At 31.9% G+C, this 27,992-nt stretch overlaps 2 protein-coding genes across 6 annotated transcripts in view; one reads left to right on the forward strand and one right to left on the reverse strand.

Moving 5' to 3' along the window:
* Positions 1 to 140: 140 nt before the first annotated feature.
* Positions 141 to 1,896, forward strand: LOC131841901 (electron transfer flavoprotein regulatory factor 1). Its single transcript, XM_059190273.1, has 2 exons — positions 141 to 210; positions 405 to 1,896. Exons 1-2 carry the CDS (start codon positions 166 to 168, stop codon positions 612 to 614), a joined length of 255 nt encoding a protein of 84 aa, XP_059046256.1. The 5' UTR covers positions 141 to 165; the 3' UTR covers positions 615 to 1,896.
* A 10-nt stretch (positions 1,897 to 1,906) lies between these two features.
* Positions 1,907 to 27,992, reverse strand: part of LOC131841899 (synaptotagmin 1) — a 28,920-nt gene continuing 2,834 nt past the window's right edge. Inside the window, exons 1-11 of one of the 5 annotated variants that reach the window (XM_059190269.1) lie at positions 20,608 to 20,745; positions 18,501 to 18,599; positions 17,831 to 17,950; positions 16,664 to 16,806; positions 16,171 to 16,269; positions 15,242 to 15,436; positions 14,974 to 15,150; positions 8,628 to 8,745; positions 7,697 to 7,830; positions 6,228 to 6,438; positions 1,907 to 4,862 (exon numbers count right to left, since the gene is read on the reverse strand). In XM_059190269.1, the coding sequence (XP_059046252.1) occupies positions 6,244 to 6,438; positions 7,697 to 7,830; positions 8,628 to 8,745; positions 14,974 to 15,150; positions 15,242 to 15,436; positions 16,171 to 16,269; positions 16,664 to 16,806; positions 17,831 to 17,950; positions 18,501 to 18,597 (1,278 nt within the window). In that variant the 5' untranslated portion in view covers positions 18,598 to 18,599; positions 20,608 to 20,745 and the 3' untranslated portion in view covers positions 1,907 to 4,862; positions 6,228 to 6,243. Of the gene's footprint in view, positions 4,863 to 6,227; positions 6,439 to 7,696; positions 7,831 to 8,627; positions 8,746 to 14,973; positions 15,151 to 15,241; positions 15,437 to 16,170; positions 16,270 to 16,663; positions 16,807 to 17,830; positions 17,951 to 18,500; positions 18,600 to 20,607; positions 20,746 to 27,992 lie in introns of those variants that run through there. The other 4 variants (XM_059190272.1, XM_059190270.1, XM_059190271.1 and 1 more) reach the window with 4 other exon arrangements.

Here is a 27,992-nt window from a genome sequence, read left to right on the forward strand (position 1 = left end):
CAAAAAATATAAATTTTGAAGTTTGTGTTTATATTTGTAATAGATTAATTCCATTTTACTCATAGTTGTTGTTCATTTTATCTAATTTGGTATATTAGTTATACCAATTGGACTATGAACTTTAGCCAGAATTTTAGTTCTTTCAGTCCTTGAAAATAATTAATTATGTCGCAGCCACATAGAAGAGCTGTCTTAAACTTGTATAAAACGGTATGTTTCAAGAATATTTTATAATTTTATTATATTGATTATATTATATATATTGATTTTTATTTTTTAAACTTGCATTGAGTAGATATATACGCTGAAGTGTACGGCATTAATAGTTTAATTTTGTTACATTTATAGTATAATAGCAAAGTAACATGTGATTTATTTAACATCTGTGTATTGTTTTCTTATAGTTATTGTATATGGGCCGGGATTGGCCTCAAGGGTATGATTTCTTTAGGAAACGACTGCATAAGGTATTTACAAAAAATAGTGGAGAGACAAATCCTGAGAAAATAAGAATTATGATAAAACATGGTGAATTTGTTGCAAAGGAAATAGAAGTGCTTTACATGTTAAAAAAATATAGAACAATGAAAAGAAGATATTATGATGGTTCGTAAAATGAGTAAGTATTTGTTTTAATTCATTGTTAAAATAAAATGCTTGCTGCATTTTATAAATAAGACCAATATTGAGTACCTAAAATATTATAAAATTTTAATTAATTGTGTAAACCTACTTATTCTGAAAGATAAAGGCTTAGAGACTGTCTAGATTATTAGTAAAATTATAAGTACTTCTTCCTATTGTGAATATATAAAATGCTTTCTTTGCTATATTGCTTTGTAGATATTTTCATAGTTATAAATTGAAGTAATTCTATTGGAAGAATATTAGTATCAAACAAGAACTTCATAATATAAATGTATAATATATTTTCAACATATTTTTAAATGTTGCAATGAAACTGCACAATCTATGTAATTATGTATTATAGACATTCTTCATAGTTTACATAATTCATTACAATATACTCTAAGAAAAAAATGTAATGTGAAAATAAAAAAAATCTATATTATCTAAAATAAATAAAAAAATAATATTAATCATACAATGGTTTTTATTCAAATGGCAAGTGATATGACAATTATTATATTTTAACAATCAGGAATATATACATGATTAGATCTACAATAACAACATTTTAAACATAAAAAATAAATATTCTATACTTTTTAGTCATGTGCAAGAAGTAGTAATGGAGATACAGATACACCCTGCAATTATTTAGTGTAGATTCCACTAAAATAAAATATTGATTACATTATATAATACTAGATTCAGCAAAATTTTATTTTATTTAAGTTTATAACAAACAGTAACCAGTACAACAGCTTAACACATTCATTTTACATTTGTTCATTGTGAGACTGCTAATCCTGGCACATCTGTTAGAAATGTCAAAAACAACTCAAACATGAATTAGGATTCAACACACATTTAAATACACAATACTCTCATTTACTACTTTTATATCATCTACACCTAGCATTCCATATTTAAGTTTGAGCTGTGTTTGAAGACTAAGGCTGGGTCTACACTATGAGGTCAATCTCGGTCTGGTAAAATATAATCATATTAGACAATCTGACTTAGTTCACAAGTCTAAAACCATATACTTTTTAAATGTACATTAATTACATTTGATGCAATACTCTCTTCAATGGGTAATAGCTGACTGAACCGGGAATAACAGAGTTCATTATTCATTATATCAATATAAAGATTGATTAAACTCCAACGAAATTCCATCAAGATTGATCGCATTTGGAGTTGGATTTAATTCTTGACTGACTTGGATAGGATGAATATACACAATGTTTTTCATTTAATAATATTTTACCAGATTGCGAATGAACTGTCATCAACCTAATGTTGTAGGTTCAGCCAAAAGTGACTTAATTCAGGATTATACATCCTGTCAAAAGTACATTACAATTATTATGATTTACTTGGGCCATTTTAAGTATAGCAGGATGGCTATGACACTGCAGCACCTATCAGAAATCACTAACAAAGCAGTATCTCAATTTTAATTGTGGTTAGTATGTTACTGAAATGCAAAATTTTACATACATATTTTTATATATTTTGAAAATAAAAATATTTTCTTAAACATTAATATACATGTAATAATATCTTACCTTTACCTAAATTATTTGTTCAGATATAAGAGTGTAAAACTATATTTGATTATTGCTGAACTCTTATATGAACCACATTGGAAGAATTTAATATGGTAGTGATGATAGAAGAATCTCAATTTATGAATAGAGCTATCTGTAATCACCATATTTTTTAATCAAATTGAATGCTTATATTTTGGGCAATCATCCAAATTCTTTGCTTTTATGGAAGTGGTTGTTTTAAGAAGTGTTTGGCATGAAGTCAACATAGTCATGTTTAGATAATTTTAGATACTTCTTATTGAAAATTTATTTTGGATCTTCTTATCCTCATGTCCTACACTGTATCATAGTGTCACTAGAACTGTTCAAGAATGATATAACTGACTGTTATAACTGAATAAGTAGGTACTTATTTTATCACTTTTATTCTAGATAAATTGTGAATATAAAGTGACTACCTAAACATCAAAGTTTATTTGTTTTCTTTTATGGCCACTCACTAAGGCTGCACATTGTTATCCACTTATTATGTGATAGTATTGTAAATATCCCTCTGGGGATAATGATGTGAGTACATTATTTTAATTTATTAGTGATTTCGATAGTTTAAATGCTGATATAATAGTTTAGAATACGTACTGGTAATAAAGAAATGTTAAGCACATTAGATTAGCAAGGCTAGCATTGTTGGTCGTAATAATGTAGCCCACTTCTACAAATAATTACACAAATCGAGTTATTGATTTTTTTTTCTAATATTCTAGCGATTATTCACATATACATATTTCGTGGCTTTTCGTCTTAAGATTATACAAAATGTTATTAAATAGCATTTGGAATATCTATATTGTCAATTCTACCGAGGCCCGACCGCATGATTGGTGGCGGCCTGAGATTATATAGTAGGTACTTGAAAGATGTTTCAACAGATTCACAGCAGCTTAGTAAGTCATGGTGTGTACTTGGAAAAATACGACATCTTGTTCAAAAAAACGTCAGTATTCGTTTATGAAACGAAAGTGATGGAACATTAAAAGTAAGTATTAGGTAGACTTATATTTGCATAATACAGTGTATATATTATAATATATTAAAAAATATATATTTACCGGTACTGGCAATGAATCTGTTGCAAACCAAAGTTAAATCTATATTTATATTACCGTAAATATATTTATTGTTAAATACAGTACTTGAACCACAAGGCTATCCCTACTTGTTTCGTGTTGGTGCACTTCTAAATGTACTTGAAGCCCGACTCCTTTACTCCTATATAAGTAGATATACGTGACCGTGAAGTTTAACATGTGATTACATTATATACACAATAACACATAGGTTTGAGATCAACAACAGTCAAGCTTTAGCTAATTATGTAAGTATAATATAGATAGATCATTCTTTTATAAATAGGTAATTTCGTGTAGATATACCAAATTTTTTGGCGCTGAATTGTTTCAATAAACGACAATTAATCGATGTTATAACGCCATATATATATATATATATATATAGAGTTTTTATAGCTTCATTAGCGAATTTATAATTAGGTATATATTATACATTAATATGTATATAGTATGATGTTATACTTTGACTAGTTTCTGTGACACCACTTAAATTTTTTGTTAAAAACAATATTATTAGAACACTTCCTAAAAATAAATACGTATCAACTAACTTTTATACAAATTATATATTTTTTTCTGTTAAATAATGGATACTGAAGATACTATTAATTAACACACGTAAAAATGTCATGTCTTAAAATAATAAAGATTAGGTACCTATACGATAGGCCTATAATTGTTCCTCATAAGAAGAGAATTTCAATATTTCGCGTAAAAATAGTATGCTGTTTGTAAAGACAATGGAATTTTCTAAATATAACTTCATAATTATTTAATATATAACTTCTCTTCTACAGAGGAACCATTTTTATTATAATAATAAAAGGGTATCAATATTATAACACTTACAAGATAGTAAAATAGAATGTAATAAAGTTAACAGGATTCAACTTATTTACATAGCGTAGTTATTTTTTTATGTAAATGATATTTATATTTTCATACACAATTCAAGCGAACTTTAAATAATGGGTATTTGGGTACTTACAACGAAACAATTTTAAATTAGGAATATACTGAAATCTTTAAGAACTGAGTAGGTACATGTAGCACTAAGTATTGTACCTATAGTAAAATTGGAATTTTACGATTTTGGGAGTACTAAACAATATAACAACAGTTGAAAATACCATAAGCTTTCGATTGTTTTCGAAATTTCTATGATTACCAAAGACACGAGTATTAAGAATTATTACATACAGTATTAAGAATACAATGAAAAATGTAACGGCAAATTATGTCAAATTACGATATTGTTTAAAATGAAATAACATTAGGAGAACAATTAGGTAAATTACTTTTATATATTGTGTCGATTTTCCAAAATAATTATTTTACCACATAGATACCACATTGATTAGAAGTCAAATATAGTAAATTATGTATAGCATTTTGAATTAACACTTATAAAGCATACCTATGTAAAAGAACACGCTTTTTATTTTATTTAGCGGATACGCTTAATTTTCAGTCATAAATAAACTTGAATAACTCCAGTAAAACAATTCGCGTAGGTATTCTTCCCACTCGCACTTGAAGTAATCATATTCTGAAAATATTAAAACACATAATGTTTAAATAATTTTATAATACTTAAATATTAAAACACATGATTAAATAAATATTGTAATATATATTTACTACTAGCTGTGCTTGCGACTGTACTCGCGGAATTTAATTTAATTTTTCGAAAATAAAAGTTACTCCTTATTACATCAGCTACCTGCCAAAAAAAGTCCCGTCAAAATCGGGTCAGCAATTTCAAGATTAGCCGAAACAAACAGACAAAAATTGTAAAAAATGACATTTTGGTGTATGTACCGTATTTATATTCATATGCATGTAGTAAACGGTTATTTCAATATTAGAAACAGATACTCCAATTTTATTTATATGTATAGATTGGGAATAGGTATACAGATTACAGGTGCGTAACACCTTTGTCCTTAGCTATTTATAGGCGACTGTTGGACAAAATCTACTAGGTGGACCTTCAGTTTGTTGGCCATTCCAGTAAAATACGCTAATCACACTGTAAAGTACTGTGTCATTTGAAATAAGTATTTGAGACAACTTTGCATGACTGCATTCGGTCTAATGGGATGTTTTATATGGTTAAAAACTTATGTTGATAAATTATATATTTTTTTCGGACTACTCTAATACCGTTGGCCGCAGTTGGCCTTTACATATTTATACTAATGAAAGTATCTCATAAAAAATCGATGAACTCGTGGATTTTCTACATATACACAAACTATTTTTAACAGCGGTAGAATAAAAAAATGTGTATATTCAAAAGTGCTTATATTAAGTTTATTTGAATAAAGATTACTTATGACTTATTTCTGTTTAACTTGATAGTCAATACTAATTAATAGTATATATTATATTTACCTATATAATCTGGGATGATATCCTATTTATTTTAATTTGTAGCTATTTACCGAGGTATACTTTATACATACTTCTGTATTCTGTATGTACCTCAGTGTTACCTATTTCAGTCACCAAGCGGCTTACTTCGAAAGATGTGTTTCTGTTAAAGGTTAGGTAAGGCAGTGATAAGAGGCATGATATCTTAGTCCTCCGGAATGGCAACGCATGACTGGTATCACGGGTGGCATATGATATGTCCGTGGCGCTGTTCATGTATACAGGCGATGGTTACTACTTACCATTAGCTGGGGATTCAAGTTAGTTATCCTTGCTATTACTTAAACACACCTTACTTTCAACTCTAAGAAATGGTCGAAAAACTTAGAGTCCAATAGGAAATATCTTCCTCAAAATATGATATCTGAATTAAGCAACAATTCGCTAGTAGTAGATAAAATACTTTAGTCATTTTACTTTTAAATTTCTAATGTCTTAAATGTAAAATAAAGTAAATATATTACATTCATTCGATTACCTCAGGTTTATGTAATTTAATCCTTCTTTTCTCCATCGTCGGGGTCTTTGAGAGTATGCCATTGTGCGATCGGACGCCGAGGGCTGGCAAGCATGTCGGACCAGTGACGAAGCTCTGTGCCTGAAGCGTTGTAGCCCAGCACCACCTTACCAATCGGCTCCGATGTACCGATGCGATCGTAGTCCACCACCGTTACCACTAGATTTACTTTCTGAAGTCCAATTCAGTTATATGATGATTTAATTAATTTATGATATGTGAATATGGTCTGATGATCTTGATATGAGTTATAATGATTTTTTATTTAGTAATTTAGTATTGCGCTATAGTAGTATGTTCATAACACGTGCATGCTGTTGGTATTTTTTTGGGTATATATGTTTTGTTCCTTTAAATTTTAACATTTATTGAGAAGGTGAAGCACGTTTACGTATACAACAGTTAGATACATACAGGACATAGTATGGCACTCACGCATAAGGAACGATCATGTCAATAGCATGCTGTTATGAAAATAAAATATAACCAGCAACATTTTGGATATACTTACAAACGTAGGAGAAAGCATTCGAATGTGTAATTACGAGGATGAAGTGATGAATAGTAATAAGAGAACTATAGAAGAAAAACGAGGAACTGGATTCCTTAAACCATAAGTAATTACAATCTGAAGTCACCAAATTGTAATGCAGTTACGAGGGGAGATTATTAGACACCACTCTGTAGGGATTTATATTATTCAATGCCATAATACTTTATTAGAATATTCATAAAAATAAAAACCTTCATCTGAGACGCCGAGTTACAAATAAAGGTCAATATTTTATCAAAGAAGAATTCTAATAAGTTAGACTTTAAATAATATAAGGCTGGAAGGGCATCACCAAGGTACGGATAGATATATAGAGGTGGACAGGCGACAGATAAAGAAAATAGCTGTACAAAGAATACACTAAAGTACACTACAATAAACAACTAACATCACAACAACAACAACACAATAACATTTAGAAAACATAAACATAAACGCATTTGTATGACTATGTAAAACCAAATTATACGTGTATTTGTCAATTAATTAGGTATTCCTTGATATGTATAATCAAAAAGACTTTGCAACTATTGCAAGTCTACATTGTTATTTTCCTTTCATGTAAGAACATGAAATGAACAAAATTGACGTTCTACTCAAATCATGAAACATAAAACATCAAAATAAATTTGTATTTCTTTTGTTTAGGAGTGGGATCGGTATGGATGCAAGTGGTGTATGTAATTATGTCCACAACAATAAATACACAACATCAAATGGCACACAGTACAGACAATGCCGAAAGAAAGACATACTCATATATGCCCGAAATATTTAATATCGGTTGATGTTTTCTAAGCTTACGAGTACATCGTTCATTCGGAATTTTGTCCGAGCCATGCGCAATCACATCGAATTTTTCAATCTCGGCTCGCACCTGTATTTGTTCGAATGGTACTTCAAAAGTAAATGACTCGTTGTAATAGGGATTCAGTGTGCATTTCTTGATACTCGTTTTCTTCTTCTTGAGGCGTTTACCATTTTGCATGAGTGCTATCTTTACGTACGGATCTGTTGACACGCAGCGATGATACCGCATATGAAAAAGACATGTTAGGCATTAATATGTTTTACTACTTTGAAAAATTTTTGTGAGTGTGTTAGAAAAGTTAGTATGCCGAATGCAGTATGAATAAATAATACGATAAACATACACAAGCGACAAATTTTGTGATTTTTAAAAGATGCTAATAATCTGTCTTTATTAATATAAACTAAATAAGAGGGAACAGCAGCATACCGTGTTAGTTATGATAAACCATCAATGTATTCTTTGACGACGATGAATCCGGACGTCTACGTATGAACTTAAATTTTAAGTCAAAAGATAGATTGATGGTTGCTTTGGGAATATTTTATACAAATTAGTACTTACTAGCTTCATCTTTATAAATAAGGTGTATAAGCAAGTGATTTAACGAGTAACTAATATTAAATTGTAAAGTATCAGGAGAATGCAAATAAACATTGATAGTTCAGGTAAATGTGGATGCTTGTGAATAAATGAAAGTAATGAAATTAGGTATACTCAGATCGCTTATAATTTATAATGTGTATGCAAAAGAAGATATTTAGGTACATATGTATTTGGATGAAAATAATTCATGCATTTCAAAATTGACTATGTAAATTCTAATACTAGTAGTATAATGTACAGACGATAATGAATTAAAAAATACATTAAAGAGTTTTACCCTAAAATCCCTGTAAATTAGATAGTAGTGTTATCAGTGATCTAGATTTATATTTGGATTAGTTTCACTCGTATTACTGAAACAAAAGTGCTAATGATATGGTAAAAATTATACCTGATAGGCCACCGACGTCCATTTTCTTCAAGTTCTTGGCTTCCAAAATAACAACTGTGAGTTTTCCGGCCGTTGGTACATAACGCAATGAGAAACATATATCTCCCAACTTGTTGTCCTGCACAACACATATAAACCGGTATGTATGAGACACTGTTACTATTATATATCTATTGACATTTGTGTAAATCTAGTAAATAATTATTAAAACTAAAATTAAATTATATTTTTTATATGAATAAGTATAATTGTTTAAAATGTTGTAAAATCTATTCTTGTGTGAACTATCAGTTTAGTGAATAAAATGTAATGTACTTTCAAAGTATGGGTAATAGGTAAATTTTTTTTTGTTTAAATTCTGATAAGCTCTGTTCTGGTTCGATTGTATTTGATGGACATGTTAATTTCTTCAGTCAATTTGGATGTGAGTAGTATATATATATAATATGTATGGAAGATAAAAGAGGAAGAGTAGTGTAAGGATAATTGTAACGCTCAGAGAACGGGTTAGAAAAGCTATTTAATTAACACAAATAATACAATGGGCCATAAATAACGCGGCTTAGGGCGGATAAGGGCACTCAAAATCTCGTTACAACAAAGAAAAATAAAAGAACATAACAGTAGCTCCGTGTTGTCACCTAGAAGCGTATTTATGGTCTTTGGTTAGTCGGTATAGAATTTCAGTTTGCAGAATTGCAGGTACAAAATGTGCATAAAATTAAGTACTCTGTTAGTATTAAAACAAGCTGAAAAGCTATAACCGACGACGTGCTGAGGACGCATAGCCCATTAACAGTTGAGATAATAGCCTCAAACAATTCAGATTGCAGCTAGACATACGCACATTTGACGAACACTTTCATTGCGGTACATATAACGTTTTAGCACATAGACGTCATTTCCTCTAAAACAAGAAAAATAAACACGATACATATATTTTATTAACACCATACTATAAGACGAACAAAACAAAACAACGTTCATCAAACCTAATATAAAGCAATCACTGTCCGCTGTAATATATAAGTAATAAATGGTAATATAGACGATAGTAATAGAATTTCATTACGATCTGTTGCCGAAATGAAGCCAATTCTTAGTTTTGTAACACCCAGCTCAGATCATCAAAATATTTGCTACCTTTGTACATACCTAGGCTATCCTGTAATCTGTTAATAACTTACGTGTTCCGATGTTACATTGGTTACAGCCAACTGTTGTTCACTAGTCTTCAGTAGACTACCCATTTTAGGAACAGATCGCAATATCTATAAGTACTAATAGTAAACAATAAACATAGATGCATACATATTATAGTTGCATATAGTAAATCCAACAAAGATCAAAACAAAATAAAAAGTAATTGATTTTTATTACGATAATCTTAATTTTATAATTAGAATTCACAGAAAATCATTTATGTACATTTGACAAATTAAATAATTGTATATGTAAAATTTCTTAGAGAAAAAGTACTTAAGGACAGATACCACCATGACATGATTGATATTTATATCTTCATCTAATAATATTGTTGCAAAGTCATTCATGTTTATATTTGAAAAAAGAAAACAGGAAATAAGATGTGAATGTTTGGTATAGTAAACTGTTTCTTAGAGATATGAAATATATGACGTTTTTTTATTTATATTTAGTTAATTTATCATAAGAATTTGTCTGTTATTACTGTCCTATGCAGATGACCTAATACAATTACGTTGATAATATACAAGATTAAATTAAATCAAAGGTGACAACATTTTATAGTAAAACATCGTTAAAAATTTGAATGCAAATAAGCATATGTATCCTTTACAATATTGACGTTCCAAAACTGCTTCCTTAAAGAAGAGCTCAATGCAAATGTACTATGTGTAAATATAATATGGAAGTATTAGACTTTATATTATCTCTGAACATAAATGATTTCTGAAGATTGTAACTTCTCAATACACAATATTATTGCTATATTTATTAGTAGATTCTTTAATGGATTTCTGTCATAAATGGTATAATATGTGTATAAGTTTACACGCACTATACATTTAGACATTTGCATAACATTCTAACAATGGAGTGTATTATGATGGTAGTAGGTGATTACTGTGTTAGTAGTTTGTGTTAAGCTGCATTCTTTGATTTTTCATACATATTTAACGGAAACTTTTTTTCATAAATATCTTTTAACTAATTAAAAATAACATGTTTCAAATACATATAATTTTCATTTCAGTAAATATATTTGAAGTAATTAAAGAACACAGTTTGTTCTAGATATAGTTTAAATATAACACCATGAAATACATTGTGCAACTCAACATGCTCGCAAATTATTTTATTTTTTTATTGCTAGACAATTATGTATCTGTCACGGCCCTGGTTCTCTGGTGAAATAAACTTAAAGGATCGAGTATTCTATACTAAAACTGAGGTCATCACCAGAACACCCTGACCCAGTCAAATTGTGAGAAAGTTTGTTTGCCAAATTACACCGACCGAGAGTTGAACTCGGGACTTCGTCAGTGTAAAGGGTGGTGAGCTTTGGACCAACGAAGCTATCAAACTGTAATCCAAATTGCTTTGAACTTGTATATAATATATATCATGTAATATTAATAATTCGCACAATGTTCTTCACGGCTACGACATTACGGTGCCAGCCAAAGTAATAAGGTTCTAAACTGCATAAAATAGCTTAGAGCATGGTCTAAGCTGTATAATAGTAGTGATTATAATAGCGTATTTATTTTTGGGCAATATTTAAAATTTTAAAAATAAATAAAGAACGTAAATATAAACTGAATTTATGGAGCGATAGCTTTGCTTTTAGGTAGGAAAGATCATTATAATACGAAAAATATTTTAAGGTAGGTATTATGAAATCGATAGCGATTTTAACTGAAATTACAACAATTTTAAATTAGTAAATAGTTACTAATTTAAAATTGTTGTAATTTCAGATTAGGATTAATCACATACATACATATGTAGGCAGTAACTCAATCTTAAAAATCATATTAGTAAATGATGAAAATATTGTGAATCACCATTCTGTGCCCGAATTCACGAATGTTCTTTTTTATTAAGTAGATATATATAAGTAGTTTCTAATTGCATTTAAGAAGAATGTACAATTGTAAAATAAATGGCCAATATTTATTATCTTGAACATTTCTATTGTTTCTACACTTATTAAGGCTGTAATATTTTAAAAATTAATATCCGATGAACTTAGTTTTGGCATATAGTTGATATATATATTTCTTATCACTTGGGAAAGTGATGCGACTCTACCGGTGTTTCAGGCGATCATAGGCTACAGTTACCGTTTACCATGAGATGGGCCGATGGGGCTTGCTTACACTGTGTTAAAAATACATATATATAATAAAATTGCATAATTCTAATTTGCTCTAAACGAAAATAGTTTTAATACCTCGTGAATTGTTTAACTCTCGGGAGATTATTTAAATCAACATTAAATTTAACTGTCTATACTGTCCATGTCAGCATCTAGACATTGTTGAGATAATTGAGTGTTATTATTTAATTTTAGTGTCTCTTCCCTTGGCCAGGAGAAAACCTGTAAAACTTAACACTTTGAAATTACTTATTGCATAGGTAAATAACAAAGCCTTATATTTAATGTTACTAATATGGCCCCTTATAATAATAACTTTATGATGACATAACTGAAATGACATGTAGTTATTTTATAGATTAACTATAATTCGAAAATGCATGAACGAATAAAAATTATGTATATATTACATAATAACTTAAATTCGATTTGTTTTAGTTTACTTTATCAAGTAATAGTATCTTATTACGCGAGTATTTAAGTCATAAAAGAGATTATTCAGTGCAGTAGCTAAATGTGAGTATGTTATATTAAAACGAGTAGGTAATTACAAACTGAATTACGTCTGATATTATCATTTTTAGACAATAATTTAAATTGATAAATAGTCGAATATTTATTGAAGTAAATTCAGTTAACTGTCGTTTATTCAAAAATATTTAATATTGGAGTTATATTGAACAAATAGTCTCAATACACGCAATGGATGACATTCAGGTAAGGTCGTTGCAGTCACATAAAGTAAAGTTCAATAATTTTTAGTGGCAAATCTTTTAACTACTTACAAATAAGGACATTATTTATATGTAGTTTTATGTTGAAAATTTGAACTCTTTGTAATTTTTAATATATGCGTTATTTAATACATTTTTTTTTCTTAATTATCTAAATGACATCAAAGTAATTTAATTTAAATAACAGTTGGTTAAGATATTACGCTCTCATATAGACTAGATAATACATACTTTATTTTCTGATTCATTATGAATATGTACACAGTTTTACAGACAATAGTTCTGCAACGATCCTCAATTATCCACACGCATTTAGACCCAGTTCGTATTGTAGGTAGTAGAGTTATCAGTTTTGTAATCAAATTAATTGCACGAGTGTTGTAGCTGCTTAAAATGGTATTTCAGGTGTAGTAACGTCAACAACAAAAGTTATGGAACAGATTTTAATTATACGTATAGTGTCCCAAAACCAATCAAATATCTTGTTCACATGATATTTTGTCGCTAACGTTACGTGAAGAACGAGCACAACAAAATATAACAACCATGCAACATTCCCCAGCCGCAATATAAAACAAAATAAAGTGTTGGATGGATGTAAATAAATAAACGTTTAACTAAATCATATGGTATGATAGGTGATAATAGGTAATAGGTGATTATTTCGTAGAGCTGTAAATGGAGAATTCACTCTGCGTCCTGACATCCTACACGTCCTAAAATTTTAGATACATGACTTTTTGTGACACTGTCGTATGTTACTTGTAAATGTTGTATACTGATCTCGTCAACGTAGTATTATAGTACATGTTTAGGTACAATAATTATATCTTGATGTGTCTCAAAATAATACTTACGTGAATGATCATTTCGTTTTTGAAGCGGCATGCAAGATTGTTCAGGACACAATCAAACACAGCCAAGCAGAGCAGAGAAAATATGGAGAAAAAGAGAAAAACCAAGTAAATACATTTTTGCTGTCCAAATTAAGTTTATCAGAAAAATAAATGTAGACTGAATCCACATGAGGTGCCTTGACTTTAGAGTTTTTACTATGTATAAAATTTTAATACATAATAACATGAATTTACTTTTTTTTAGATTACAATTGTTAATTATAATTATCTATAGTATTACAATTAATATCTAAATAAGTACGTCAAGGTTCCTCCGCTTAAAAAGTGCAGTAAAGTTTGAAAAAATATGAAATCTTCCTTTCAAAAAATATATGGTTGCTTCTACATTACAATATGTAGGTATAATAAGCATAATAAATTGAAAATACTTTTTGAAAAGATGTAATATTTAAAAATAAAGCTATTTTGTCAAAACGTACTTTCGATATTTAGACTAAGGACTCGACCATCGACCACCGGTAACGTGATCGTACGAGCTATCAGTAAATCCTTAGTTTAAGCTTAGGTCTTCCGAATACCTAACGATTTGTATGTTTTGCCAAAATAGCCTAAGCTAAGAAAAAAATAAATATTTCCTGAATTGATAATTGTTACGTATTAGCTGTAGAATGATACCATTTTTTCTATAGTTGTGCATGAAAGTTATGTAGGTACCTATTAGATTATTTTGTGTAATAATAGGCTGTTGATGTGACCTGGGTGTAACTGTTAACAAAAGTGTTAACTCTGCCAATAGAAAATTTTAGCAACATTATTAAATCTCATAATATAAAATAATGTCAATAGCATATACATACAAAATAATAAAAAATCAATGTATATGGCCCAAAGTTCGAAAATATATGTTTTAATTGTAATTATATAATTAATTTTGAGCACAAAAATGTAACAAGCGCAAAATTTGCGCTTTAAGTCTTCCAAAGTTTATCTAGAGACCCCTATGAAAAATAATTACGACGATATTATACGTTCTCTGTGGCGAACTATATATTACCACAGTAGGTGTATGTAAGAATATATCTTAAATGCTGAAAAGTAAAGTTTATTATAATGTTATATTGTAGTTGTACCTATTAAGCTAGAGATAGCTAAAGCACTAGTTGTTGATATCTTTGATATAAAATGTATACACATATTTTTATAATATTAATATATTTAAGTTACCTATTTCGGGCACCTAAAAAGAAAGAGGCAAGAGATTTTAATTGAAGTGTATTTTTAAGATAACCTGTAAGACTGTGCGGTGAAATTATTGTCAAATATCGCACAAGGTTGATTTTCCACGGAAATTGTGTAAACTTAGGTGTTTTTATGTGTGTATGTGTTCGCACCTGCCCCCCTTCTCCTTCAACACTCTGTAGTTCACGCCATTCCTCGATGGTTTGTGCCAGGTCTACCTGACAGAGCGGTACCTTCACCTCCCCTATCTGGTCATGTTTGGAGAATCGATCGAAGTCGAAAATCGCGAACACCAGTGTTTTGTTCATTGCGTCGGCATATGGTACGTTCTGAATAAAAATGTTAAAATTCCGTTATATGTTCAATTTCAATGAGCTTTACAATTAATTTCTAACTAATGTTCCATAATATTCTACTTACCTTGAAAACAAAAGTCTCATTAAAAATGGGACTCAAAGTTTTCCGATGTACTTTAGTCTCGAATTTCTTTTTCTTATCTGGTAGTAGGTAAACTTTCACGTAAGGGTCAGATGTACCGCCCATGTCCAAGGCGGGCAGTTCCTCCGCTTGAATCACAGTAACCGACAGACTGTTGCTATTAAAATCGTATTCCAGCTGCAAATTAACCAATTTATTGAAAATGTAATAACAATATTACTCTTCCATAGCAAAATATGCTTGAATCTAAGTTATTTACAACAATAGAAATAGTTATCATGATTTTATTTAATTTACTATCTACTAAAAAGTTAATGATTATAAAATAATATTTTTAAATGTTGCAATAATATGTATTGACATACTTTTGTACGAGTATGTAAAAAAAATATTTTGCTCTATATCTAACTAAATTCTTATGGATAAAACGGTCATATGTGTACATGATGGCGATATAGTAGCTATTTATCTAATAAACAGATTTTGTAAGAATATTTAAGTAAATGCCTGCTGATATAAACAGCTATTTTATAAATTACATTTTAAGTAGAGAAGTAGGAAGAAAAGCATTAATTAAGTACAACTTAAAATCAGTTTTAGATTTCAGATAACGAGATATGGCAGCTATGATATTTTCTACGTAGTTCGAATTATTTATGGACTTTTATAAGCGTGCTAACTTTAATGGGAAAGTGTTCCAACCAACTGAATGTCGAGGGTAAATATAAAAGTAATTAAAAGCATGCTATAACAATTACGTTATTAACGAGAAAGGTAATTTGGCAGAAAAAATTAAATATAATATTTTATAATAAGTTTGTTTGAATACCTCAGTATAGCTACTTCCTGAAATTCATTCTTGCTATCGGATTATTTCCTGTGAATGATAATAACGCATTACATATACCCACCTTATACTGTAGTTTGCCTAGTTTCTGCTCCTCCTTTTTAGAATCACCGTCATCTGGTTCCTCCGCGTTCTCAGTCAGCTCTTCCATGTCCGGCTGAACCTAAATGCATGTCCCGCGGCAAATTTCACATGAATAACGTATTTCTTATAAATATAACAAATTTCTTTTTCAACCAGAAAGAGGTATGAGGTTTAAGGATTCGTATTATATTTCAATTTCTACAATGTTTAAAATTTTTGCACATATACATGCAAGTGTAAAACTATTTTTTTTCATTATTCAAGAAATTGAATAATTTCAAAGGATCTAATATAATCAAATTTCAATATTAATATTAGATGCAATATTAATATCTATTCTTTTATAAATGAATGCGGCAAATATTAATATTGCACCAAATTTAATAAAATGACTGATGATGATATTGATTTTGTTAAATATCTGTTGATCATAATTTTAATATTGGATAAATTATTACTTTAAAAAACATTACCTTTTCCTTGTACGCTGATCCTAGGAGTTGGACGGACTTGAGGTCGACTCCTTTCATTCCCTTCTTGCCATCCTTGGAGCGCCGCTTTCGGAAACATCGTCTGATGCAGCAGAAGCACACTCCTAGCACCACTACGCCAACTCCTATGTAAATAAATAATCATGCATTAAAATGTATATATATTTGTATATTCGAGGTTTTTAAAAGTACACCAACCAAGTACCAGTTATAGGTAATATTAGGCAGATATTATTGTAGCAATTATTAGGAACAAAATGCATTCGATTTGTATGTACCAATATTGCAGTAAATATTTAAACCTACAGCATAAATTGTGTCACTTGTCTATAGATATCAGTAACGCCATTCAATATTATAAAGATAGATTCACATGTCATCATTAATAGACAGACAAGAGTCCTTGGATGCGATGTTTATATTGAAGTTAATTAGAAATGAAATAAACTGTCCACAACTATTAAGTTGAATTAACATTGGAACAACAAATTAATTCCAATGAAACAAAATTACTTGTGTAATGTAAATAAATATCTTAGTATTTTTAACTAGCTACGGTGTTATTAACCAGTATCAGCAAGTTTCTTGTTAGTATATAAGTAATATCTACCTTTAATTAATTTATTCATTTAGATCTACATATTTTGTTGTCATAGAAAGTTTACAAAATTATTTGCTTGGATGTACCTATAAGTTTTAGGTTAATGAATAAATAAATAAAATAGAATCTCAATAGAACCTTGTTACATTAAAACTATTATCAAAATATTACATTTTCAGAAATCTTTTTTTTTTACCGTGTTGAAAAGATTATTCACCTGCCAAAGAATACGAGTGAGGTGTTAGAGGACTAGCGGTCTATTTCGAGCCTACATTGCCTTGTGACAGTTCTGGGCTCTTATGTGTATTCTATCACTCTTGTTAAGATGATTATAATTATTCTACACACTCGTGGAACGCTCAAACATTAGTAGTATTTTCAACTATTAGCATTTTCAAATCATAGAAAAGTACAAAAGTAGTTGCGTGCAACTATTGCATTTATTACAAAATTACTTGAGTTCATTGATTAAACCAACATCGCAAAACTGTTTTGTACCATTAAATTTGTAATGTCAATTAGGACTGGTACGTAGAAAAAATACTTACCAACAAGAATAGCAACCAACTGCCAGTTTTGCAAATCCAGCTTTTGGGCTATTTCTTTAACCCCCTCTACGAACTCTGCGCCGGGCGTTGCAGTCGATGTTAGAGACGACTGCGGCTCCGCTGTTATTAAATAAATGAAAATATATTCATTGATCAGATAATTACATATTTTTAATAAGCTGCACAACATATGTATAACGATGCACTAAGTATTATACACATGTTATACTTAGAGTGCAGGCTGTACAGTAACAATTAAGTAAAACTTAATTTTTAAGAGTTAATAATGTAATGGACTGAGATGATGATGAATGTAGTAGCTATTTAGTCACGGAATTGGTAACATTATTACAGGTTTGAATGAGTTAAATCGAGGTGTTCCTTTATATTCATATATATAATGTATTTATTCTGTTGTAGACATGGATATATTAGCAAGTGTACAAAGGAAAAAACTTAAACACAGTAATGACGTTATGTGGTATAGATTCCTATAACTGAGACATGTCTAACTGTTTCAGTCATAAAACTTCACCAATGGATTTAGATGTCACTTACATAGGTGACATCTAAATTCATTGGTGATGTCACTGTCGCTACATAGGCAATGTTAGCCCAACAGTGACTACTTCGGTGGTTAAGTAAAAAGAGTAAACTTAAAATTACTTACGCGTGGGCTCGGTGCTTCCAGGGCCGGCATCTTCTGTCAAGGATGACTCCACCGCTTCGCGGCGCCATCGCATTAGCGCCCCTAGAAGCGGCGACATGTCTGCACAACAAGATAAATCATCAGTGCCGTGACCACACAGATAATTTCAATATTTTAATATCATACTTTTATAATATTCATTCATATGTATGTTAGTTTATAAGGTATTTATAATATGGGCCTAGTAGCCTGGAATAAATAAATTAATAACATTTTTTGAACAATTAAAATAGCCAACCAATCTATTGCCCCATTTGGAGATAAGTGGTAACAGTTCCTAAAAAGACATATACTACCTACTACTATTACTAGGTATGACCAACCACGAAAAGCATAAAATATCTACATCCCAGACTATGGTTGCAATGTGTAAATTTAACTACAATATCTCGTCAAAACGTGAAATACAAGCGACTTGGTGGCAGAAATCAGAAATAGGTCAGATAGAGGTACGTATCTATGCATACCCCTTCATTCCATCCTCTGCTAAATATTTTCTATTTAATTAAAAAATAGATGTGATTCTCTTATCATTAATATAGCTTATAGGTAAATTGGGCGATAAATAAATATCAAGGTGTGATGTAGACGAAGTAGTGTGGGTCAGCTAGTCATTAATAAGTATTCACATAGATTTTTATAGTATTAGTGTAAAGATTTTACATATGCAGAGAAGGTCCACTCGTATTAAAAAAATAAAAGTTTATAAGACGTTTAGATATTTGACTAAATGAAAATGAAACTGGAATTTGGTACATAGATAAATTAATTCTTCATCCTAATTCACTCAATATATTTGATCTCGCAATGGATTGCAGGTAGTAAATATAGTTTTAGGTAGATTTCTCTGATTTTCACCCGACTACGGCGAAGAAATAGGAAATTTATGATTTAGACTGGCCAATTTGTCCAGTCCATGTTAATTTGTCTTCACATAACTTATAAACGTCATGAACTAAAATATATTCTTTAATCGTATCATGTATCATATGAAACGCCCTAAAGATGCCATATGAAATGTTCGTATGTTTGCTAAATATAGCTGGAAGTATACATTTTATTAATCATATAAATTCTAGCTTCAGCTTAAAAAAGTCTTGGTCGTATATCACTTACATTAACAAACTAACATTCAAAAACAGCGAACATTATTTTCAGATTAAAATTCATCACGCGATATTAATGATGGACGCTATATGACCATATAGATATGTATACAATAATGGCATACGACCACGTCTAACAATAAAAGATGATTTTTTCTTTCGTAAAATTTAAGCGACGGGAAGATAAGAAATAATTTGAAAATCACTCCCCATTTTCAAATTATTTCTTATTTCTTACATGATCTTATTAGATGTTTTAGTTTCCAATAATATAATTTAAAATAATTATCATGCGTTTAATATTAGACATTGATTTTGTACGCCCATACCCATTGGAATCTTCAAGTATAGCATATACGCTAGATTAATACGAGCATCACAGTGTATTTAGTAGTTTTTATAGTTTACCACTTTCTATCTGGTGAGTAGCCATTATTGTAATATAAAATAAAATTTTAGAGATGCTTTAAATTGCAGTATCTTAGAGAGAATATTTTTATATATATAATAATAATTGAGGTTACAACATATTACAAAGATCATATAAGCAAGTATGTGCTTTGTATTATAACTAGTTGATAATTTTTATTTTTATAATATATTGTTGATTGTAATATTTGTCTATTCTAAAGAAAATTATGTATCTTTTAAAATTTCATGTTATTTATATCCAGACATATAGGTATAAAACTATCATCAGTAACTGCTTACACAATGTATGTTCAATATACGTATATCTGTAGAAATATGTCTGAAATTCTTAAAATATTTCACTAACTTTTGATCTACTTTACGCTCACACAAATACATGCTAATTTCTATCATATTAATTTCTTTGTAATATTCACACACCTGTTTATGTAAAAAGAAAATTGAATTACTGATAATGGTCACTACAGAGAAATGTGTAACGTAATGGCTATGGGGCGAACAGCTACGTTTTGATTGAACACCGTACTGACCTTTCTTTCTTCCAGTACCGGTTCACTCTTATTGGGTTCTCTAAATTCGATAGCAGTAGTCACTTAGCACAAGTTTGGGTCATTTCTATCGAATATTTTATGCGAATATAGGCAGAACACTTTACTAAAGCTAGGATGGCGGAGATGCGCGCGCATGCGATCGATTGTCGCTGCGCGATGCGATGCCTCCACGACTCCTGGCCAAGTCACAGGGTTTACGTCACTCGCTGCGTACATTGACGACTGGACTAGGAAGTTAGCTGTCGAGTAGGCGACAAATGCGTATGGATATCAAAATATAATAACGTATAGTAACATGTACTCACTGCAGTTGGGGTGATTACCTAGATTTGGTTATATTGGGCATGTATACTATTTCTGTTTGATAATATATATTATATAGATGTTTATTTTAAAAACAGTCTTTACATCTGAGAATAAAGTCACCATGCATAATCTGCATTTAGTTAGTCGCACAGTTAGAAAATTTTTAGAATAATCATTTTTATATTGTTAAAGAATCTTTTAGATTTATGTAGGTATATGTAATCAACCAAATGTAGATATAATTATTTCAAAGTTACTGTACCAATTTCAATTCAACGTATTTTTCATTCGGTCAAAATAACGTAAGTATTTTTTTAACATATAGGTATTTATTGCAATAAAATAAATACATATTTATAAATACCGTTATTCAATAATATTTATTCTAATACTCATAGGTTATATTTGTTACACTATAATGTATCGATATATTTATTTATTTTTGGTAACTTTACTATTGGTACGTAAATAAATATTAGTCTGAAGAAGAAACACATTTATTTCCTCACTATATAAGTTCTTCAATTTGAATATTTGTATAAAAATGAATTTGTGTGAGATACAATTGTCCAATTATATGCTTAAATGCTAATGGAAAATGGATTCATATTTTACTGTGAAGCGGTAATACGTGTTTTATTGTGACGGTCCGAGAGATAAGAGAAACATGACACAAACATCATAAATGCACTTTTGTTTTGTTTCTCTTGCTGCTTGTCTGTATTATCAAAAGTGCTTTATAATATTAATGATTTGAATAACTCTAAATCTAACATCTATATTATAAATTGGCATGAACAAAATGTTCCGAAATAGAGATTACGATCATGTCTTAAATTGTTAAATTTCACATAAATTCCCATACATGTACTTATGATTATAAAAATAATGTTTTCTAACGAGAATTACGTGAAAAATATCGAAAAAAGCTTGGAATGGGTCCAAGAGATGTCGATCTAGGGAGGCAGTGGCGGCTGACCTTGGCGTGGGTTGGAACTACCCTTTGTATAGGTACCAGCTTGTGTTACATATATATATATATAGAAAATCCTGTTAATGCCTAGTAAATCATTAGTTCACCCACGCATACAAAGAACATTTCTGTTTGGTTAAAGGATTTTTTAATAAATAAAATCCAATTAGATTTGTAACGGTTTAAAAATGTCCATTTCATTTACTTTTTGTATATACCTAAATATAGTTATAATTTCAGCATATTTCATTATAAATTAAAGATGGTTCTATACTAAATGGGGTGGGAAGAATCTCCGGGTAAGACCAGGCTACCACAAACGACGACCACTGGCCCTGGAAACATACAACGTTCAAACACTGCGGTCCGACGATAAGCTAACTAAACTGGAGGAAGAGTTGAGCAGATTGCACTGGCATGTGGTGGGATTATCTGAAGTCCGAAGAAAGGGAGTGGACTCGATAGTCCTGAAATCCGGCAATCTGCTTTACTTCCGGGAGGGTGATCAATTGTCCCAAGGCGGTGCGGGTTCCTCGTCCACAAGTCTCTTGTGAATAATGTTATTAATAAGGTCGAGAGCGTGTCGACTAGCGTACCTGATATCTCCGGAGCGATACATAGTACAAAGACTCATTTAAACGTTATCAGGGGGGACTTTAACGCCAAATTGGGCTAATGAAGCGGTGATGAGCTGAGAGTGGGGCAATTTGGTATCGGTGATCGGAACTTCTGAGGTCTAATGCTGACCGACTTCATGGAGAAGGAGAGTCTCTTTATGATGAACTCCTTCTTCAGGAAGCCGGAACACCGGAAATGGACGTGGATTAGACCCGATGGTGCCGCAAAAAACGAGATAGATTTCATCTTGTCAACGAGAAGACAGATTTTCAATGATGTCTGTGTGATCAATGCCGTCAAAATTGGGAGCGATCACCGGATGGCAAAAGGCACATTGATACTGAATCTGAAACTAGAACGATCCCGACTGATGAAATCTACGCTCGGCCCTACACCTATACAGATCCAAAACCCCGAAAGCTTTCAGCTAGAATTGCAAAACCGTTTCGAATGCCTTGGTGACTGCGTTGACGTGGACGATTACAACAACAGGTTCGTGAAGATAGATAGATAGATAGATAGATAAGTTCTTTATTCAGCCATTACAAACACATAGCATACATGAGATACATTTTATAAATAGAAATAAAGTTTACAGATTAAATAATACAGAAATATGATATTACAAAATAAAATAAAATAAAAATGGAGGTGGCTTTATGTGTCGCAATGATGAAGAGGCAACCAACTCAGCATGAAGCTACAGATAAGTCTGCAGCGCTGATATTCTGTTGGCTCCTATAATTAAATACATACTTACATACATATATACGTGAATGTTTATATATTACACTTCGAGCTCTTAAAAAAATTATACTATTACAAAACACTATACAATATACAAATAAATTAAAAATGAAGTGGTGTGTTATGTATACATATATTGTTAACCTATAGATACATACTATGTACATAAATAATAGTTGTTGTTAGCATATACAAGGTCGCTGGCTAAACGCGCCGTGAGTCAGACATTATTGTTCCTGACCATGCTTACCGACTTCGGTCGTTGAAAAAAAAGACTCCTCAGATAAAGGACCTCCTATTTAAAGTCAGTTGTTCAGACAATAAGTGTTTTTTAAAAGGTTTTTAAAATTCACTTTAGTTTTTATATTACGAATGGGAGGAGGTAAGTTATTCCAACACTTGGAGGCCATATATCTGAAACTGCCTCTGAAGGCAGTAGTCCGATGTGCTGGAGTCACTAGTCGATACAACGAAGCCCTGGTTTTAAAAGCATGCTGATTGCCAGACCACACAAGTTTTCTATAAAGGTAATCAGGCATTTTGGATTCAATGACATCAAACAACAAAGTCGCAAAATAAAGGTTGTAACGTGAAGACATATTTAGTAGTTTAGCATTATTGAGATAAGGAGAGACATGACTACGCGGTGGTATACGGAAGCAAAAACGGGCGCATGCATTTTGTACACGTTGGATAAGCCGCCGTGATCTAGCTAGTGTACATGAACCGAAAACAGCTAAACCGTAACTCAGCTTGGACAATATCAGAGAATCGCACAGTCGAACACGTAGATCAGTTGAAAGATAATTTCGAATTTTGTACAATATCTTTAGTCTGTAGAAGCAATTCCCCACACAATCTAGGACATGGTTTTCGAATTTAAGACCAGAGTCCATTAGTAGACCCAGATTGCGCGTTTCAGTTACTTGCAACAGAGGTGTACCTTCTACTGTTATAACTGGTGTTTGATTTTTAATTTTTTGTACCTGCAATTTAGAACCCAATATCATGAATTTCGACTTAGCCGGATTCAAAACAAGAGAATTTTTATTACACCAGTTCGATATACGGAAAAGTGTTGAGTTCAATATTCTAACCGCCATGTTTGTATCTTGAGGATTTATAGACATGTAAACTTGTAAGTCATCCGCATATTGGTGATATAAACATCCTTCACAGTATCTAGCAATGTCAGCACTATACAGAATGAATAAGAGGGGACCCAGAATTGATCCCTGCGGGACTCCTCGCGTCAATAGTCTAGGTTTGGAATATAGTAGAGTGCCGTTGTTCTGTGTTACCTTTACGAGCTGATGACGATTACTGAGGTAACTATCAAACCAGAGTATTGTTTGCCCATCAAATCCATAGTATCTAAGTTTTGAAAGTAACAGGTTTATATTTAAACATTCGAAAGCTCTCGAAAAATCGAGCAAAGTAAGCAAGGTACCATTTCCCTTATCCATAGCCGCCAAAACATTGTCCACAACATCCAATAATGCAGTGATCGTACCTCTTCGTTTTCTAAATCCAGATTGAAAAGGTGGTAATATGTTATTGGCTTCCAAGTAATAGGACACTTGTAGACTGTCCGTGCGGCTGGGTCTAAGCACTTCAAAACTCGCTGCGCAGAAAGAACCGGAAAAATATCTATCTCTACCCTTAAACTGATGGATCAAAAGCCGAAGTATGGTCCTGCAGTCTCCGACTGACGCTTCCTAGTATCGGCAACTTAGCAGGCAGATCTCTTAGTCCTTGACTCATGACTTACGCCATTTTAAAACAAATTGTGTAAAGGAGGCTATTGAGGAAAACAAGGGCTCAAAAGTCTTTAACAGGGATCTGGCTGCCTGACAGAGCCAGCTGACGCGACTTAAGATGGATAACGGCAGGATCGAGTCGTTTAAATCCGAACTTTTGAGGGAACTTGAGAAGTTCTATGGACAGTTATACACGACAACACGGGCGCCTGCTAACAAAACGGCGAAAGACCGTAGAGCCAAATTAACCCGACACTATACCGAAGATATCCCAGACGTCAGCCTGTACGAGATTAGTATGGCTCTTAAACAACTTAAAAACAACAAGGCGCCAGGCGATGATGGAGTTACTGCTGAGCTTCTGAGGGCTGGAGGTAGACCTGTTTTACGAATCCTCCAGAAGCTATTCAACTCCGTCATCCTCGAGGGCAGAACGCCTCAAGCATGGCAAAGTGTGGTGGTTCTATTCTTCAAGAAGGGAGACAAATCGCTTCTGACGAATTTCAGACCCGTAACACTGCTGAGCCATGTTTATGAGTTGTTTTCGAGAGTCATCACGAATCGTCTTGCGCGCAGGTTTGATGACTTCCAGCCTCCCGAACAAGCCGGGTTCCGAAAAGGCTTCAGTACCATAGACCACATTCATACGTCGCGGCAGGTATACAACTTGCCACTTTGCTTGGCGTTTGTGGACTATGAAAAAGCCTTTGATTCGATCGAGACGTGGGCTGTGCTACAGTCTCTCCAGCGGTGCCAAATTGACTATCGATATATCGAACCGTTGAAATGTTTGTATGAAAACGCCACTATGTCAGTTCGTCGCCACGACCAGAATTCGAAGCCTATCCAACTGCACCGAGGTGTCAAGCAAGGCGATTTCATATCGCCAAAGCTGTTTACCGCCGCGTTATAAGATGTCTTTAAGCTTCTGGACTGGAGCGGGTTGGGCATCAACATTAACGGCGAGTACATCAATCATCTTCGATTCGCCGACGATATCGTGGTCATGGCTGAGACCCTGGAAGACCTTAGCAAAATGCTTGAAGACCTCAGTTAGAGTCTCACAAGGAGTAGGTCTTAAGATGAACATGGACAAGACGAAAATTATGTCAAACGCCCATGTCGTACCTGCTCCCGTAAAAATCGGAGTTTCTATACTCAAAATTGTCGATCACTACGTATACTTAGGGCAAACTATCCACCTAGGTAGATCAAATTTCGAGAAAGAGGTCAATCGTCGAATCCAACTCGGATGGGCAGCGTTCGGGAAACTCCGATATATCTTTTCGTCCGAATTTTCACAAGACGAAGGTTTACGACCATTGTGTGTTGCCAGTGATGACTTATGGCACAGAGACGTGGTCTCTATAATAACTATGGGCCTCATGAACAAGCTCAGAGTCACTCAGATGGCAATGGAGTTATGCTCGGAGTTACTCTGCGTGATCGAATCAGAAAAGAGGAGATACGCAGAAGAACCAGAGTGACCGACATAGCCCGAAGAATTGCGACTCTGAAGTGGCAATGGGCAGGGCACATAGCTCGTAGGACAGATGGCCGTTGGGGCAGTAAAATCCTCGAGTGGCGACCACGGACCGGAAGACGCAGCGTGAGAAGGCGTCCAGCAAGGTGGATCTGGTCAAAATCGCTGGAAGGCATTGGATGCGAGTAGCGCAGGACCAATCGTCGTGGAGATCTTTGGGGGAGGCCTATGTCCAGCAGTGGACGTCTTCCGGGCTGCGATGATGATGACGATGACGGTACTAAATAATTTTTGAGTAGGTACCTATATACCGACAACATATGAAAGATAGGACATCTGTAAAGATAAATTATATGCCTTCACGTTCTATAAATATGACAATAAAATACCCTATAATAGCTAATTCGTTTTTATTGATCTGCATATTCGACTCTATTATATACTTCCATACGACTTAACTAAATAGCCCACCTTATAGGTTAGCAATTTTTTTATACAACAATTTTTTTTTAATTCGTGTGAAAAAGAATGGTAGTCCATATCTAATGCGCATACAAGCTTTATGCAAATTTAGGATCATTAATACATATACATTAAAATTAACATTAAAAATAGTAAAAAATTTCCAAAGTTCGATTAAATTTAATATATAAGAGTATGTACCAATTGGTAATCTACTTTTATACTTAATTTTTCATACAACATTTCAAAGAAATAAATAAATAATGTTTTCTAAATAAGATATCAGTTATGAGTTTTCCATAAGGAAGGAGAAAAAATTTGTTAGGATACAAAGAAATGGACTATGCCGAATTCAATAGCTAGAGTTTAAATAAAATAAAATTTTCATTCGGTCTTTGTAAAGTAAAACGTATTTTGAATAAATTTTCACTATTATTATTATATATAGGCATAGAAATATAATACAGACTAAATAGGAATAGTTTCTGCAGTTAATATTTATGAGATCATATAAGTCTTGGAACTGATATCGGTGTTGATCAAAAGGAAAGTAGGTCGACAATTTAGACCAATGTGCTTTAAAGTTAAGGTCTCTCCAAGCTCAGAATAGACAGACATAGAGCTATAAGAAAAAGGCCATAAGTGCATTCAGTGGGACATAAGTAGGTTATTTTAATATAGGTAAGAAGACTGGATGGTACTATTAAGATAAACGTTTAAACATACCTGATGAAATAAACGTAAATTGAGGTACATAGACTTTGTAAAAAGTCGTTTGCGTGAGTTTTGTGGCATATAATAGGGGTTATAGAAAAACTACCCAGGATTTAGTGACATGGTATAACGTTACCTTACCTACAATATTGATTGACAAAAAAAAATTGAAAAATGATTGCTGCTGATGATTTTTCAATCAGTTTTAAGTCAATTAAAAGTATCTGTTACTATAAAACGGCTATTTATTATTTTGACCCCTATTATTATTAATTTTAAAAACGGAAATCCAGAGTAACAT

Source organism: Achroia grisella, unplaced genomic scaffold, assembly GCF_030625045.1.
Source record: "Achroia grisella isolate CSIRO2021 unplaced genomic scaffold, CSIRO_AGI_Agris_v1 utg204, whole genome shotgun sequence".
Classification (NCBI taxonomy): Eukaryota; Metazoa; Arthropoda; class Insecta; order Lepidoptera; family Pyralidae; genus Achroia; species Achroia grisella.

Excerpts from the sequence above, each read along its gene's own strand:
- LOC131841901 (XM_059190273.1), top strand. The coding sequence starts at position 166 with ATGTCGCAGCCACATAGAAGAGCTGTCTTAAACTTGTATAAAACG. Across the intron at positions 211-404 it reads TCTTAAACTTGTATAAAACG|TTATTGTATATGGGCCGGGA; the intron begins GTATGTTTCAAG and ends GTTTTCTTATAG.